At 47.1% G+C, this 17635-nt stretch overlaps 1 protein-coding gene across 1 annotated transcript; it reads left to right on the forward strand.

The window, feature by feature from the left end:
* Positions 1–416: 416 nt before the first annotated feature.
* Positions 417–3612, forward strand: LOC139327040 (DLA class II histocompatibility antigen, DR-1 beta chain-like; the record flags this gene model as incomplete). The annotated part of the gene is made up of 4 exons (XM_070956720.1): positions 417–507; positions 2746–3027; positions 3193–3306; positions 3548–3612. Coding segments are annotated over 4 exons (552 nt in total), but the record flags the coding sequence as incomplete, so codon positions are not given.
* Positions 3613–17635: the final 14023 nt, after the last annotated feature.

The following is a 17635-nucleotide window of genomic DNA, read 5'->3' on the forward strand; positions in this document are numbered from 1 at the left end:
TTATGGGGAGCCCGCTTTGAAATGTTATTAAAGTAGGACTTATCGTATAGTTTTAAAGTGGAAGGTGGTTTTGAATTGTTGCAATAATGTATAGATATAAAACACTATTATGCTAAATTAGAAGTTATTTTATAATAGTTATAGTATAATGTGTTTGTTTTTTGTTTTGTTTTTTTCTCTTCTTCTTTTCTGAGATGTATGGATAAAGGGGGATTTATAATACTTTTAGTAAGTAAAGGTCAGTATTTTGAGGAGGGAGTAAGTAATCTGTTATGAATTAGGGTTTTTTTTTTGTTACGAAGAAGTCACAGGGGGGGAAGGGTGGGGAGGGGGGGGTTAGGGAGGGGGGGGAGGGGGGGGGAAAAAGGGGGAAAAATTTGTATTTGAAAACTTTTTCAATAAAAAAAAAAAAAAAGAAGGCCGAAGTGGATTCCTTCTGCCGGTACAACTACCGCTCGTTGAATTTCAAGGCGGCCAAGAGGGAGGAGCGCACAATTGGCCGGAGAGGTGAGTCTGGGGGGAGGGAGGGAGGGGAAAGCCAGGACCCCCCCTTTCCTTTCCTTTCCTTTCCTTCCTTGGGATCCTCCCAGATGGAGGTTTTACTCCTCATTTATTTATTTATTCTGCACTCTCAGATGTGCAAAATCTTCTTCCCAGGCTCCAAACTCTCCTCCTGTCTGGAATCTGGGATCCCTTTGATCCATTCCCCCCCACAAGAAAATCCACCCAAATATGTTTTTTTGGGGGGGAGGGGAATCCAGCCAGATCTCTCTCTCTCTCTCTCTCTCTCTCTCTCTCTCTCTCTCTCTCTCTCTCTCTCTCTCTCTCTCTCTCTCTCTCTCTCTCTCTTCTGCTCAATGCAGGCAGTCCTCCACTTAACAACATTTCGTTTAGTGACCATTGAAAGTTACAACAGCAGTGAAAAAAAATGACTTATGACTGTTTTTCACACTTACGACCATTGCAGCCTCCCCAGGGTCACGTGATCCAAATCCAGGTGCTTGGCAACGGACTCCTACTTGTGCCAGTCACAGCGTCCCGGAGTCACATGATCCCCTTTTGTGACCTTCCCATAAGCAAAGTCCATGGGGAAGGCGGATTCACTTAACAACCCTGTTACTCATTTAACAACTGCAGCGATTGTGGCAAGAAAGGTCGTAACATGGGGCAACATTCATTGAACAAAGGTCTCACTTAGCAACAGAAATCTTGGGTTCAGTTGTGGTCCTAAGTCGAGGACTCCCTGTATCTACATATATATTTCTCTCTATCCCTGATTCATTTCTATCCTATTCAGGAACCTCCCGTCTCCCTCCCTCTTCCCACCCAGAAGCCCCTCCCTCTCTTCCTCTGCTCCAGAAATGCTGTTTTGGGCACTTTGGGATAAAAAAATGTGGGTTTTATTTTACCCAAAATAAAAAAAAGAATTAGTGGACACTTTTTCCCCTGTCGACCCCTTTCTATGGATCTTCTGCTTTTCTTTCATCTTTATTCATTCAGAGTCATTTCCATTGGAAATTGTTGCTTTAGCTGCTCACAAGCTTCATCCACATAAATAGAATGGATTTTTATTATAAATCCAAAATATTCATCCTGAATTTCATTGTGATTCATATAATTTCTTCTTCCTCAAAAGTATTATTTTTACTTCCATGAAAATACTTCAGACAAGAGGCCAATAATTCTCCAGGGGTTCCTGTTCTTTATTAAAAGAAGAGGAATATTTATTAAATTACGTGTATTTAAAGCCAATTGTTGGTCAGCCTCCAGTTGAGGAGACCTGAAATCACAGGATGTTTCTTGAGTCCTTTTGGGGGAATTTTCATGATGTGGGGCAGCTAAAATGTACTTTGTCCTCCTGCTGTTTTAAATCAAGAGGTCTCTATTTGTCTATTAAATTGGATTCCTGGATGGGCTGAGGGAGAAAATTGTGTCCCTCGGTAGGTATTTAAAAAGAAAAAAAAAATCCGATCCAATAAAAATCTCCAGCAACTCCCATCTAGCCAAATTGGAACCCCAAAATCTTCACACTGCAGTCTTGTAAATAAGGAGGTTTGGGATGGGCTATAAAAATAAAAATATAAAAATACCAGCGTGGCTATGTGAGGTTCCTGCTTGTTCCAGGGGGATTTTGGGTCTAGCACAGCTGCTTTTACATTGTGTGTGAGCCAGTTGTGTTGTGTTGTGTTTTGTAAGTTAAAAAAGGGCAAAGAAATGACATCGACCTGGCCACGCCCACCTGACCACCAAGCTACGCCCACTAATTAAGCCATGCCTACAGAACCAGTAGCAAAAAATTTTAGATTTCACCCCTGGATTAGAGGCTTCGGCTGAACCCTGGAAAGGCCAAAGGGCTTTGGGTGTTGGGAGCCCCAAGATGGGGGACTTTAACCAACTTCCTTCCGGGTGGAGCTGCATTGTCCCAGAGACCCAGTTGGCAATTCTGGAGATTCTCCTGGACTCCCGGAGAGCAGGTGGCAGTCACGGCTAGGAGAGTGTCCGTGAGACTTTGGGTTAGTTGTGGCCACTTTGGGAAATAAATTTAATAAATAACTAAATTTACTAAACAAACAAACAAACAAATGTTGTGGTATTAGACCTAATTAAAAGTGTGGTTTCATTTTCAACGAGATCCCATGAATCATCCGACTCGTGCTGCGTCAGTCCTTCCCGTCTTCTGCGTCATTTCTTTCCTGTTGTGTCTCTCATGTGCCTCCTTCCCCTCCTTCCCCTCCTTCCCTCCAGCCAAGCCCACCGTCACCATCTCCCCCACCAAGATGGACCCCTCTTCCCCCAACACCATCCTCCTCTGCACCGCGACCGGCTTTTATCCCATGGAGATCGAGGTCCAATGGCTGAAGAATGGGCGGCCGGAGGAGGAGGGCGTGGCCTTTGGGGAGGAGCTCCAGAACGGAGACTGGACCTATCAGCTCCAGGTGATGTTGGAGACCCAGCCCCAACGGGGGGATGTCTACACTTGCAAGGTGGAACACGCCAGTCTGGAGGCCCCCATCACCGTCCAGTGGGGTAAGCCCCTCCCCTCCCTCCCCTCCCTCCCGTCCCGGTCTGTGGACCGCATCTTGCCCTGAGAAGGGGGAGAAACCCACTCCATGGGGGGAACCATAATGGACCCTCCTGGGGGAAGGTGGGCCTGATCCTCTTGCTCAGGCGAGGCTCCTTCTCCTTCCCCAGAGCCCTGTTCCTCCAGCTCTGCCAGAAGCAAACTCTGGACGGGGATCATGGGGGCCGTGATAGGAGTGGCCTTCCTGGCTGTGGGGCTCTTCTCCTACCTGAAGAGCAAGAAAGGTGAGTCTGGGGGCCTGGAGGAGAGGTGGTGGGGAGGGGACCATCTGGGGGAGGCCTCTCCTCAAGCTTAGCAGGTGGCCAAGAGGGGCCCCTTGAGGAATGTTTATGGGAACTTCTGTTCCTCAAGCGGTTATTATTAAGGGAAGATCCTGCAAACTATTATGGGCTATCGATGGGGAGGGGGTCCCGCTGAGTCCTCCAGCCCATGAAGGGTCCTGATTGGGTCTTTTTCTCCTTCCAGCAACTCCCATCCAACCTCCTGCAGGTGAGTTTCTCCTCTTCTTCCCTCATCTCAACCCCTCCTAAGAGTTTTAGGCGGCTTTTAAAATTCCTTAATTGTTCCTTTAAAAACAAAAAAAAAAAAAAAACTTGCCTGAACAATATCTCCTTGTTGTGGATAGAGCAGTTTTTTGGATTTTGGGCAACGTTTCTTTACAGAGACCTGAAAAAGTATCGCAATCAAAAACAAAAGCACACACAAATGCTAAAATCTTGCCCAGAATTTTTCCATGTTTTGGGAAATTGCCAAAGGAAAGGGAAGGGAAGGGAAGGGAAGGAAGGGGTCATTCCTTCCCATTCTTCCCTTGGGGAGGGAGCACCCCAGGTTTAAATTCCCCCACGTATTTTGTAAGCAACCCACCCATTCTGTTAGGCTCACTGTGGAGGGGGGTTCCTGAGGCTATTCAGGCATGAGGAAAATTCCACCCTATGGCTATTTTAAAAGGGGTGACACCAGGGGTGAAATGCTCCCAGTTCGGACCGGATCGCCCAGTCCAGTAGCGATAGTGGTGGGTGGTTCGGTGAACCAGTAGCAAAAATCCCTGCCCCCCCCAATGCCCAGCTGAGCTGCATGATCATCAGAGGCTTTTTTTTTTACTTTAAAAGCATTTTTTCTACAACCTCTTCCGCCAAAAAATGCTTTTAAAAGTAAAAAAAAAAGCCTCTGATGATTGCGCGGCTCAACTGGGATCATCAGAGGCTTTTCAAAACATTTTTTTACAACCTCTTTGGCTGAAGAGGTTGTAGTAAAAAATGCTTTGAAAAGTTTTTTTAAAAAAGTTGGCCATGTCCACCCAGTCATATTACCCCCCACCACCAAGCCACGCCCACAGAACCGGTAGTAACAAATTTTACATTTCACCTCATGCTACTATGCACTGCAGTATTGTAGGTCACTTCAGCAAATGGCAGGAGATCTGCCCAGCTAAATTGCTGATAATGAACATAGCATCTCAGGTATTGTTCTGTCATTGCGTTCGCTCGTTCTCTACCTCCGTTCGTCCTCGGGTGGGAGGTGGAGCTAAGCCCTTGAGATGACCCTATCAACTTAATGAACTCCCTCCAAAACTTCTCCCTGAACTGCACCCCACCCTCCGGTCCGAGAGGATCCTTCTTGGCACCCCATACAGACTCCTTTGGGTTCATTAGTTGAAACCTTGACAGGCTCTTCTTCCTGATCCCCCTTCTCCTTGTGAGAATTCCCACAATTTCTGGCTCCCAACTTTACTGCCACCCCCCATTGTAGCCCCGTCTTCTTTGTTCATATGAAACGCTGCAGGGAGGCAGGGGGGAGAGAGGTGGGGGAGAGAGAGAGAGTCTCCCCTCTTGATTAACCCTCTAATTAAGACAATTAGAGAAAATTCCAGAAGCCCCTGGAGATGAAATGGGGAGGAATCCCAACCTTTTCCTCCCTGAGATGAGTGACTTCTCCCTCAATCTGTCCCTGCCTATCAACCACACCCCTGCGTTGTGGGTCGGCCTTGGGGTTAGGGGCTGAAAGGGAAGTAAAATATGTTTTTACCCTAAAGGTTTCTCTTCATAGTTTTCTTCCCCATTTCTTTGTCTACAGCACTGATGAATTAATCCTGCTCTCTGATGCAAAAGGATATTTTTTCTTTAGTCAAATGATGACTCTGTCAGGTTTCGGTGTCGTCTCAAATAAATTGCATTTCCAAACAAATAGTCTTTGATGAAATCTTTCATTTATTAAGCACGACAATCTGTTCCCGACTACATCATAGCCAACACTGACTTCCTGACCCCAAACCTTCCCTTTCTGTTCCCCAATTCTCTGCGTCTCATTGGCCATCTTCCAAATCACTCTCCCCATATCTACTACTTCAGCTCCCAGGAATGTCACCCCCCCTCCCATCCCATCTCCTAGGGGATATTATCTTCAGGGAAAATAAGTAGGTGAAAAGTCAAGCGTCCTCTTGCCAGCTGCCCCCTCTTCTCCTTATGTCAGCACTGGAACGAATGTAGTTTGGAGTGCTGACAGACTCTTTGTCCTGTTTGCAACCTCTGAGAAATGGAGGCTGAAAGTGGCAGGTTGGGGGAGGGGAGGAGAATGGCAGTCTGGACCTTTCCTGCTGAGACTGCCCCCCCCCGCTTCCTTTCAGGTCCTCTCTTTCTTGGGAGGGAGGGGTGGAGACCATCTAGACCAGGCGTGTCAAACTCAAGGCCTGTGGGCCAGATCCTAGGCATTGGGTCAGCATTGCTCCAGCCTGGGCCACCCCATCCTTGCAGGCATGCATGCACACAGGAGGCGGTGGGCAAGACTGGGCACAGAGGCTAGAGACTAGGCGAAGAGGCTGGGCGGGACGAGGCCAACAACCTGTAGCTGTTGCCGGGCAGAGTTAAATATATTGGCCAGTCTCCATGCACTTGTCATAAGTGCATGTGCACAGGAGGAGGCGGGTGTGCACGGGCACTTGTGGCATATGCATGGAGACTGGGTTCTACACTTCACTCTGCCCAGAAATAGCTACAGGTTGTCGCCCTTGCCCCACCCAGCCTCTTTGCCCAGCCTCACCCCATGGTGGCACCAGCAGCAGCCTTGAGGAGAAGGTAAATGGATGTCCTCTCGGGGAAGCAGGGCTGGGCTGGGCTGTGGGATCCCGGTGCTTGAGACTGGATTGTCCTGAGTCAGCCACACCCAGGGAGTGGCATCAAGCTGGCCATGCCCGGCCAGACCCCCGAGGTCAACCACAGCCCTCCCCAATCGAGTTGGACATCCCTGATCTAGTCTGACCCCGGGGACTCTGGCCCTGCTAGTCACCCCGGATCCCTCATCTCCCTGGCTTTGGATGCACAGCAGCTTCATCTACATTATTCTTCCTCCAAGTCACTTTCCTTTGTTTTGCTATAGAAGAATAAACATTATAGGAAAAGCCTGGAATTCCTCCTCCCTCCCTCCTCCTTCTCTTCTTTCCTGCATCCTCAGGAGGGTCCCCCCTTCTCTCCCCGCTGTCCCCAGATTGAGGCCTCCCCTGCCTCTGGATCGACCATCCCGGCTGCTTTGGGTCTGAAGGCAGGACTGGTTCAGGGGGAGGGTGGGCAGATCCCAGGCTGGGGAATGTTGTGGCTCCATTGCCTGAGCCTGGGCTATCGACAGATGCAGACTCTGAGAGTGAGGGAGAGGAGTTGGCAAGGCCTCCCTCTCCAGGACCATCCTCTCTGGCAATGCCTCTGGAGGACACCGAAGGCCAAGAGATAGGCCCAGAGCCAAGCACGTCCCCGCAGCCACAGGTGGACAGCGACGAAAGAGATAAGTGCTGGCTAGATCCTCGACAGCGGCGCAGGGAGAAGCGTGCGCAGCAGAGGGGAAGGCGTGCCAGAGATTAGCTGAGTCACTGGACCACACCCCACAGGGTATAAATGTGGGTGTGCTGGCCGGTTCAGTTTGTGATGAGCAAAAACTAGAAATAATCCATGATCTTTGCTTTACTGGACTTCTGCCTGCCTTGTCGGACTGCATTTGGACTAATCCTTGTATTGCTGAAACTTTGCCTGCTTTATCGGAATGCTTGCAGTCTAATCTTTGTTTTGTGTGAGTAAAGTCTGAATTGGCAGCTAGCCACTGGGTTGCTGCCAGCTTTATCTTCAAAGACTTTGTCGTGTGGCTTATTAACTCCGGGCCGTCTGTGCGGGTGCGTGTGTGGGACGGGGACAGAACAGGGTAGGGGCAGGGGTGAGAATCCCCCCTTCCTCCTCAATTTCTCCAAGTCCTGCCAGATGGAGAGGACCCACAGAGGTGCTGGAGTTCTGCTTCCCCCGGAGAGCCTCTCCCGTTGCTTTCACTTCTCGGGAGTCGGGAAGGGCCCCTTCAACCACTTCCAGTGGGGCCCAGGACCAAGGGGCTACCCCACCTGGAGACTCAGCAATGGAGTAGAGCAGGTCAGTCCCTGAGCTTCCCTGATGAAGAATTGAGGCTTCTTGCCTGCTGGATCATGGCCACTTTCCTGGATCCGCTTTGGAGGAGCCCAAAACTTGAGGCTGGGGGCGAGGGAGAAGCGAATCCCAAGCGCTTCTGCAGCTGTTGGAGTTTGTAGAAAGAAACTCTGTGTGTGTGTATGAGACAACCCACCCCGAAGTCCTGGCTGTGGGGCTGCCCTTCCAGTGGTGGGATTCAAATAATTTAACAACCGGTTCTGTTCCTTAATGACCATTTTAAGTATTAAAAAAAACAATATTAAGTCTTATTTTTGGGGCAAAAATTTTAATGCCTATATAAACTGTGTGTTGTTTGGGTACAGTTCATTTGAGCAATAGTCATCATAATAGTATTCATAATATTAGTAATAATCCAGTGGTGAAATCCAAATTTTTTTACTACCGGTTCTGTGGGCGTGGCTTGGTGGGCGTGTCAGGGGAAGGATACTGCAAAATCCCCATTCCTTCCTCACTTTGGGGCCAGCCAGAGGTGGTATTTGCCGGTTCTCTGAACTACTCAAAATTTCCGCTACCGGTTCTCCAGAACCTGCTGGATTTCACCCCTGTAATAATCATATCGCAGTAATGCCTCATCATAACATTAATAATAAACATATAATAAGAGTAGTGCTTAATTATACATTTGATAAACCGTTTTTACAAAATTAGTCATTCTCTTGTATTTTTAAAGAAATCTACCTTCTGTTTCTACTTGTTAACCATTGATAAAATGAATCCCAAATTAAGAAATATTCAGTATCTTCCTTGTTTTTAATGTTAAGTGTTAGTCTGTTCATTTCTGCACATTCTAATACTTTTTTAATTGCATTCTCTTCTGTAGGGATCTCTATGCTCTTCCTGTGTTGCGCAAATGCAATTCTAGTCGCTGTGAATACATCTAACATTAAGTACATATCTCCTTTAGTTTATTTTTCTGGTATGATACCCAACAAGGACAGTACAAATCTTATTATCTGTGTTAAGGTTATAGAGAATAGCAGATTTAACAGTATCAGAATGATGATGATGGAATATGTTTTATATAGTTTGTCCCCAATTCAAGCTTTATCATTTAACTCTTTGGTGCAGAGACATTGGGCTCTTCCTTACGGCTGAATTAAACTCCTATTCACTACTGCTTGAACTAACACGAAAGTATCCCAACTTTAAAATGTATTAGTCCAGTGCCAATCTATTCCACTATAGAAATGAAGCTGATGACCAACATTATTTTTACTAACAATTTTAGTGTCAAATTAAGGAGACATTGCAGCAAAGGAAGCCATGTTAGTCTATAGCGAGGTCGGCAACTAGGGGCTCTGTAGCTCTTTGACCCCTCTGCTGCGGCTCCCTGCTGAACCGGTAAACGTCTGCAGTTCAGGGAACCGGCTGATCCCACCACTGGGTGTCCCTGCCCCTCTCCACTCCCAGTCACTTCTTGTCTGGCTTGAGAAGGTGAGGCATTGGTGCTAGGCATTGTTGGTGCAGTCGCTTCTTCTGGACCTTGTTGGTGCGGTCACTCAGGTAAAGTAGCTCAGGACAGTGGGAAAAGTGGGCTGGCCCTGCCAAAGCTCGCACACTCACCCCAGGGGTCAGGCTTGGAGAAAGCCGGAGCACCCTCACTAAAGATGCTCACCTGTCAGTCGGTCAACCCGCCCGCCCTGCATACTTGCTGTACTTAGGTCAAGCCCGGCCGCTCACTTGAGGAGGGTCTCCCCACTTGTGTGCACCCTACCGACCCCGCCACAGCTGGCCAGGGGGTCACATGAGGAGAAGGAGGAGGAGGGTTGTCATTGGGGAAGCCTCCACTGCAGCTTGCGCTCACTCCTCAGCCAGCCTGAAAAGTTGCCAAGAAGAAAGAAAAGGAGTAGCAAAGAGCCCCAAAGGAGAGCTTGCCGGGTCGGCCCAGCCTCGGCTTTCCGAGAGAGACAGAGAAGACACACACACAGAGAGAGAGAGAGAGAGAGAGAGAGAGAGAGAGAGAGAGAGAGAGAGAGAGAAACAGAGACCGAGGCAGAGGAGAGAGACCAAGAGAAAGAAAAAGAGAGGGAGAGAGAGAGAAAGAGGAGAAAGAGAGGGAGGGAGAGAGAGTGTCAGGGTTCCAAGAAATGACCCCATTTCAAAACAGAACTCTGAGGCAGATTCTCAAAGAACAACCCCCTTTTAATTTAGAGACATCATCTTGGCAGCAACTGGTGAAAAGCCAACTCTGTATCAGTTTTGGAAGACAATTTTCTTTTTGCTTCTAAACTGCCACATATTTTAGCTGGGGAAGTTGGGAGGGGGTTGTTGTTGGAGCGGTAGAAAGTTAGTCATAACAACATTCCCTACTCAAGGACTTCTGCTGTGTCTGATGCAGGCTGCATGAAGATTGTATCCGGTGGAGTGTGTAGAGTTGATTGGACAATGTGATGAACTTGTGGGTGTGGGGCAGGGCTGTGAACTGTCAGCTGGGTGTGGAAAACCAGGAAGCTTTCAGATTTGGGTTTTCCCAGATGTACCAACATGACATCTCTAATAAATTGGAACTTTGAGGAACCTCAGGCCTCGGAGCTTTATTTTGTGTGGGGTGTTCCTTGGAACCCTGACACTCTGAGCTTCCTCAGGCTTTCCACCTAGATAAAAGTGAAAGTTTCACTTTCTCACAACAATAAATCACATTATAAATCACCAGGCACTGGCTGGTTACCTGGCAACTCCTTCCTCCACCTCCAGCCAGCTGGCAGTTGGAATGTCCTTGTCCTAGGAATGAACTACTAGTAGTTTGTTTTAGTTACAACACCCTACTCCTCAGCTCCAAGCTTCGTGAGGCCTGAAATAAAATGAAAGAACCCCTAATAGAACTACAGAAAAGGAAAAAGAAAACTCCCATAGTTTTCCAGAACAGTTTCAGAGTTGACAGAGAGACAGACAGAGAAAGAGGGAAGAGGAGAAAGAGAAAAGAGAGAGAGACAGACAGAGAGGGAGGGAGAGAGAGATAAAGAGGGAGGGAGGGAGAGAGAGAGAGAGAGAGAGAGAGAAAAGATGAAGAACAAATACGAGGCTGGGTCTGGCAAGAGGTGACTGGGAAGGGAGGGGTGAGGTGGGGCCAGGCGGGGCAAATAAAAACAACTGGTTCTCTGCCCTAATGACCAGCTGGGTAGGCGTGGCTGGGTGTGTGTCAAATGACTGGGTGGGACTGAGTGACGTTGAGATGGCCACGCCCACCTAGTCACACCGGTTGTTAAATATTTGGCTCCCGGTGTTTTCGTTTCTGTAGGAAACGGGTACAAATGGCTCTTTTGAGTGTTTAAAATTGCAGATCCCTGGGCTCTGTCAACAACGACTGATGACGAAGAAAGTAATGAGATGGGTTTTATCGGGAAAAGTGGGAAATAATATCAGAGGATACCTTTAGGCTTTGTTATTAGCTGGAATGAGACAAAGATCAGATACAAGGACACTGCATAAAAACAGCAGTTAAAGATAGTCCTTGATTTATAACCACAATTGAGCCCAACATTTCTGTTGTTAGGTGAGACGTTTGTTAAGTGAATGTTGCCCCATTTTACGACCTTTCTCACCACAGTTGTTAAGTGAATCACTGCAGTTAAGTTTGTACCACGGTTGTTAAGTGAATCTGGCTTCCCCATGGATTTTGCTTGTGGAAAGGTTGCAAAAGGCAATCACATGACCTTGGGACACAGCAACGGCCATAAATCCGAACCATTTGCCAAGTGTCTGGATTTTGATCACATTATCATGGGATGCTACAAAGGTCATAAATGTAAATAATTGTCATAAGTCACTTTTCTCAGTGACACTGTTGTAACTTTGAACAGTCACTAAATCAATTGTTGTAAATCGGGGACTTATCTGTACTATCCTCCATTCTGTGCCAGCTCCATCCTCATGCTTTGCAATTGTCTTTTTGGTGACAGAGAAATCATTCTTCAAACTTTTCACTTTTGTCTTTTTTTTTCTTTAAAAAAAGTGACCCCCAAACCCTGCAAGTGGGGGTCACTCCGGGATCGAAGGCACCAGGTTAGAAGGGAGGTGGAGTACAATGAGAGATTATGCAAATCCTGCAGGAATGATGTAAGCGGGATCAAGTTGATCTCTGAATTCACTTCTAACTCGTCTGGAGAGTCAGAGTGACATCACAGAGGCTCCTAGTCCTTGAAGACCTGGAGAGGGATTAGCTGAAGGAAGGGGCTGCTTCTGCCCATCCTCCTCCTCCTCTATAATTCCTATGTAGACATGAAGGGGGGGGAGGTAGAGAAAAAAAAGGCTGGCTAGGTGAAAGAAAACAGCTGCAGCAGCTGTTAGATGGGGGATGAAGTAATTCTCCTGGCTGTTTCTTTGCCCTCTCGCTTCTTCTTGCCTCTCCTTTTGTTTCCAAATCCTTGTTTTGGACTTTTGGAGAGGGATTTTTCCACCATGCCTGAAAACCAGGCGTCTTCTCATCCGAAGAAGCGCAAGGAAAAAAACCAGAAAGTCCAGCTGCCTCTTGAAAAAGCACCTTTGGGACATAGAGGTGATACTGTTCTCCTGCATTCAGGTGAACCCAGATCCTGTCCAGCTCAGGAAAAATAATGCTCCCTATTGAAGGATACTTAGCCTTTTCTCAGAAGTTCCTTTGTGCACAAGTGCGGAGAGCCTGCGTTTCCATCATCTGTAACACCTTGAGAAATACAGATATTGGTCCCATTTTATAGATAGGAAAGTGAAGCTGGGAGAGAGACCATCGTGTGTGAAATTTAAAACTAAATCAGTTCTTCTTCCTTGAGGATATAGTATCTATTTCAATATGTCCGAAACGACCCCCCCCCCCCACTTTCTCCGCTCCTCTCTCTGCGCCCAACTCTCTCCTCCAACTCAAGGGAGACTCTGCCCGGAGACCGATGACGCGGCAGAAGGGAGAACTCCCATTGGCCCTTTTGCTCCTCCTGGCCTCTCCCAATCCCGAGGCTCGCGGAGACCGCTTCCTCCCCCCCATCCAGACCCCGCCCCTGATTCCTCCTCTGGGGCTGCAGCATCGGCTTCTAGATTGGAGCCTTTTCCTCGGACTTTGGACCAATGGGAATCCTCGCTGCTCCAGCGTCAGCGGTCTCCGGGCAGAGTCCTCTGTGATGTCAACTGAAGGAGGAGGGAGAGAAGCGGGGAAAATGGGGGGTAGATTCCCGCCTTCAACCCCCCCAAAGGCTCCGCTTCCTCCTCTCGTCTCTGGAGGCGAATCTCCCCTTCGATCTTTAACGTGGAAATTTTTTTTTTCTTCCTCTTCCCAGTTGAGCTTCATCTCCCTTTTCCACCCTCTTCCTCCCTGAGTTTCTCTCCAGTCAGAGAGGAGGCGCCATTTCCCCCCCTTCGCTTCCCAATGAAGGAGCCTCGTTCTGAGGTAAAATTTCTGGCCACTCCAGAGATTAACAGCTTTTCCTCCATTGCGGAGCCTTTTCCTCTCCCTCCTCGGTCTCTTCCCAATCCTTTTCCCTCATGGAGGCCTCCCTGCCCGTCTCCCACCTTCCTCCCCTTCAGGCTGGACTCCCCCAGAGAGCCCCCCGGTCCTCGTCTTCTGACCGCCCGGCCGTTCCTGACAGGATTTTGGCCCCTTTTGAGGCCTCCGATCTCTGCCCAGCCTTCAAGGCGGCTGTTCTTCAGGGAGGCGAGTTCGAATCCTCCATAGAGGTTTTTCTCCATCTCCACAGACGGTTCTTGGACAGGAAAGGAGAGGAAGACGGAGAAAGAGCCGCCTATGGAGACGCCGAGGCCTTTCCTCCTACTCCCAAGCCCATCACCCCCGCCCTCTCCCTTCCCCTCAGACGCTCTCCTCTTTCCCGCCCTTTCTATGATCCTGGCACTTCGCGCCAAATCCATTAGGGGGCGCCCTCCGCCAAGGAAAGGGAATTCCAGACGCTTCCCCATTGGCCCATGGAGCCTTGCCTCTCTAGGACTTTGCATTCGCTTGGGGCTCCGGGCATGTTGGGGGAAGGTCGCTCGGCGGCTAAATTCCACTTTCTTTTTCTTCCCATCTCAGATACAGAAACTGGAAGCCATTTGTGGTCTTTGCAAGGCAAACTTTCCTCTTGGGGGAAGAAGAAAAAGAGCAGAATCCCTTGCAGGGATCAGTCCTGCAGCACCAGAAATGGTCCCGTGAAGGAAAAGGCATCTGGAGACCCACCAGAATCCTTGGAGCCATTTGCAGTTGCTCTGCAGGACAGAGAAAGGATGGAGACACAACCTTTTGCAAAGGAGGGAGCCGGAAAAGGCCCTTCAGCTGCTCAGCCTGGGAAGGGGGGGAAGCTCTGGACAAGAATCGGGCAGAAGATCCTGGAGGAGGAAACCATCCTCCCTTCAGAAGTTCAGCCCTGGAACTCCATCCAATACCGGGAGGCTGAGGGTCCCCGAGGACTCTGCAGCCGACTTCATGGCTTTTGCAGGCGATGGCTGAGACCAGAAAAGCACACCAAAGCACAGATGCTGGACCTGGTGGTTCTGGAGCAGCTCCTGTTCCTTCTGCCCCCAGAGATGGAGGGCTGGGTGCGGGAGTGTGGAGCAGAGACCAGCTCCCAGGCGGTGGCCCTGGCGGAAGGCCTCCTCCTGAGCCAGGCGGAGGAGCAGAAGGAGCAGATCCAGTTGCAGGTGAGAGACTTTAGGGAGCTCAGAAGGGAATAGAGAAAGTGTTTGAATACTTCACCCTCCTTCCCAAACTTCTCTGGCATTCATCATATGTGGCAATTCACCAATTTTGTAAGACATTGTTCCATTGTTTTCTCACTCAACCTCATGGATGGATATTGGGGGCTTTGAAGTTGTGTTCCAAATATAAGAATCCAATTTGTGTCATGTGAAGTACATTAATTCTGCTTCTTTTTTCCTCCCTCCTATTTGAAGTGCTGCACTGTGGAGATCAGAGATCCTGAGGGAAAGAAGAACCCATCAAATCCCCCTCAGGAGCTATTTTTCAGGAGGATCCCTTGGGAAGATCCAAGTCTGGACACCTCAGGAGGTAATGGAAGATCCTCCAATTTCCCATCTGTTTTACCTTCGCTCTCTCTTCTCGTCTATAGAATATCTCCTTCTATTTTGTTAATTATGCATTTTGACATTATTTATTCCTTACAGAGAAACAAAGAATGAAGCTTTCTGTGTTTTATGACGGAGATCAAACAGTGGTTGAATCTCCAAATCAAGTAAGAAAGGGAAACTACTAGAGCAATCAATGATAGAGCAATAGATCAGTTGATCCAGAAGTGCGATTACTTTACCAATGGGCACTTTATGTTCTGCAGAATCAATCAACTTAATAAAACTTACCCCAAATATTTTTTCAGTCAAACAGATTTTCAGAATTGTCCATTTTCTCACCTAAAATTAAGACTTGTATGATGCACAGTGATTTAACTTAGTGCACATCTTTGCTTTGGTAATTTGGGAACAGTGGAACAGAATAACAGAGTTGGTAGGGATCTTGGAGGTCTTCTAGTCCAACCCCCTGCTCAAACAAGAAGCCCTATAACATTTCAGAAAAAATGGCTGTCCAATTTGTTCTTAAACACCTCCAGTTTTGGAGCATCCACAACTTCTGGTGGCAAGTCAGTTCACTGATTAATTGTTCTCTGTCAGGAAATTTCTTTTTAGTTGTAGGTTAGTTCTATCCTTGATTATAGTTTCCATCCACTACTTCTTGTCCCACCTTCAGATGCTTTGGAGAATAGGTTGGGCTCCTCTTCTTTGTGGCAGCCCCTTAGATACTGCAACACTGCTATCCTGTCATTCCTAGTCCTACTTTTTCATGAAACTAGACATACCCAATTCTAGCAACCGTTCTTTATATGTTTTAGCCTCCAGTCCACTAATAATTTTGGTTGCTTTCTCTGCATTCTTTCTAGAGTCTCAAGATCTTTTTTACATCTGGCAACCAAAATTGGATGCAATATTCCAAGTGTGGTCTTACCAAGGCATTATAAAGTGGTACTAACACTTCATGTCATCTTAATTCTATCCCTCTTAATGCAACCTATGATTCTGTTGGGTTTTTTTTTGGGGGGGGGGGGCAACTGTAGCATACTGCTGACTCATGTTTAAATGATTATTCACTAGGACTCCAAGATCCCTGTTGCACTTTTTACTGTTGAGCCAGGTATCACCTATTCTATGCCAATGCATGTTGTTTTTCTTTCCTAAATGTAGCACCTTACATTTCTCACAGTTTATTTCATTTTGTTAGCTAGGGTCCTGTTGATCCTTCTATATCTGGATCTTATCTTCTGGAGTGTTTTTATTCCTGTCAATTTGGTCTTGTCTGCAAATTTGATGAATTCCCCTTCTTCTATCCTCTTGTCTACATCATTGATGAAGATGAACAGATTTTGCAAATCCTCCTGTTCTCTTCTTTTTTCTGTGTTCAGGAGAGTGTTGTGTCCTTCGAGGAGGTGGCTGTGTCTTTCTCTGAGGAGGAATGGTCTCTGCTGGATCCTGACCAGAAAGCGCTGCATTCAGAAGTCATGCTTCAAAACCGTAGGAACTTGGTCTTTCTCGGTAAGAGTTGTCTAGTCCCGAATCAGAGAGTTTGTCATTTGTCCTCTAAAACCTCCCCAAATTGTGTGAGAACAGAACTTTCAAGCTCAGGCCATGGAAGAGCATCCTCCCAATCTAATTCAAGAACAAAGGCCTCATGCAACGTCACTCAGAGCATCCTATGGTATAAGTAATGGCCAAGTGACGACAGTTCACTTAGCGACCATTCGAAGTTATGATTTACCGCCTGAATACTTTAGAGTTGCCCCAGTCCCGAAATTACAAATGTTGCAGCACTATGGCCGTCCATGCTTACACATGACAGCAGAGGCACTGTAACATTCACCCTACCTATTCCCCCACCCCACCCTACTGAGACTTACCCTGCGACGATGTAGCGAGCCATTGGTTCCTTTGCCTGCTTTGGTGCATTGGCAGAAAACATAGGGCTAAAGTAGTGAGAGATCATGTGAGATCAGTAGTGCAAAATCTCATGCTACTGATATCTCGCACTATAGTACTTTAGGCCTCTGTTATCTGCTAACCAAGGCCTGTACCAGATCTGGCCAAAGAGCTGTTGCAAGCCGGTGAGACTTTGGGGTTTTGAAATAGCCTTTCTTGAAGTCTTCCAACCTTTCCAGTCTCGGCACGAAGAGCGTTTACAAGTCAACGGGAGGCTTCAAACGAAGGATATTTATTGCCCCAAAGTTTTATCACTGGGGTCGAGGAACAGGCCAAGCGGGGGTCTGGCCCGCCAGACACGCTACAGAGAAGCTGCTATAAGGTATACCAGGGAAGGAGCTTTTTTCAAAATTGTTTCAGTTCTCATAGGTCTCTGCTGAGATTAACCCACCCCCAAAAAACTTAAGTTTTCTCCTAATTTCTTCTTGGATGTTTCCCCTGATTGCATATATATAGATAATTGTAAAGAAAGAGATATTTTCTAGATATTTTCAAAGCTTTCATGACTCATGGATATAGAAATCTTTATGTCTATATCACATCCCTGTAATCATGCAAACATACAACCTAATGGAATTTTGGAAAAATTCAGAAGAAAATTCGTTGATTTTCTACACTGTGATCTTTTTCTCTAACCTTGTTACCATTTTCATTTCTCTTTTCCTTTGAAGGTAATGATGGGCAGGAGAATCAAGTTTCCTGTGAACTGCTCCAAGTGATCAATGCTAAAGATAGAACGGAGAAGTTTGGAATTCGAACGGAATTAGAAAGCCATGAGAGAAACCACTCAAAGAATTGGAATCAGGAAAGCTCATCTTCCACTGATGCTCCGATGCAAGACTCTCTTGCCCAAGAAGAGAAAATAAGGGAAAAATATGTTGGGAAAAGTGTGAAGCTAATCAAAGCTAAAGTACAAGTAAATGAACACTATTTAACCCAAAACAAAGGAGAAGAAGCTATAAGAAAACACAACGGACAAAATTACAATAGGACATTGATTCTTTCTCTTGGAAATAACTTCCTTACATCTGACAAAGCGATTGACACAAAAGAGAAGCCTTATAAATGTTTTGAATCTGGAAAATATTTTAGAATAAGCAGGCAACTTACTTCCCATGAAAAAATTCACACTGGGGAGAAACAGTGGTCAGAAGCACCC

The sequence above is a fragment of the Pituophis catenifer genome, unplaced genomic scaffold, assembly GCF_029215685.1.
Source record: "Pituophis catenifer annectens isolate HBS135680 unplaced genomic scaffold, rPitCat1.0.hap2 SCAF_602, whole genome shotgun sequence".
NCBI classification, from domain to species: domain Eukaryota; kingdom Metazoa; phylum Chordata; class Lepidosauria; order Squamata; family Colubridae; genus Pituophis; species Pituophis catenifer.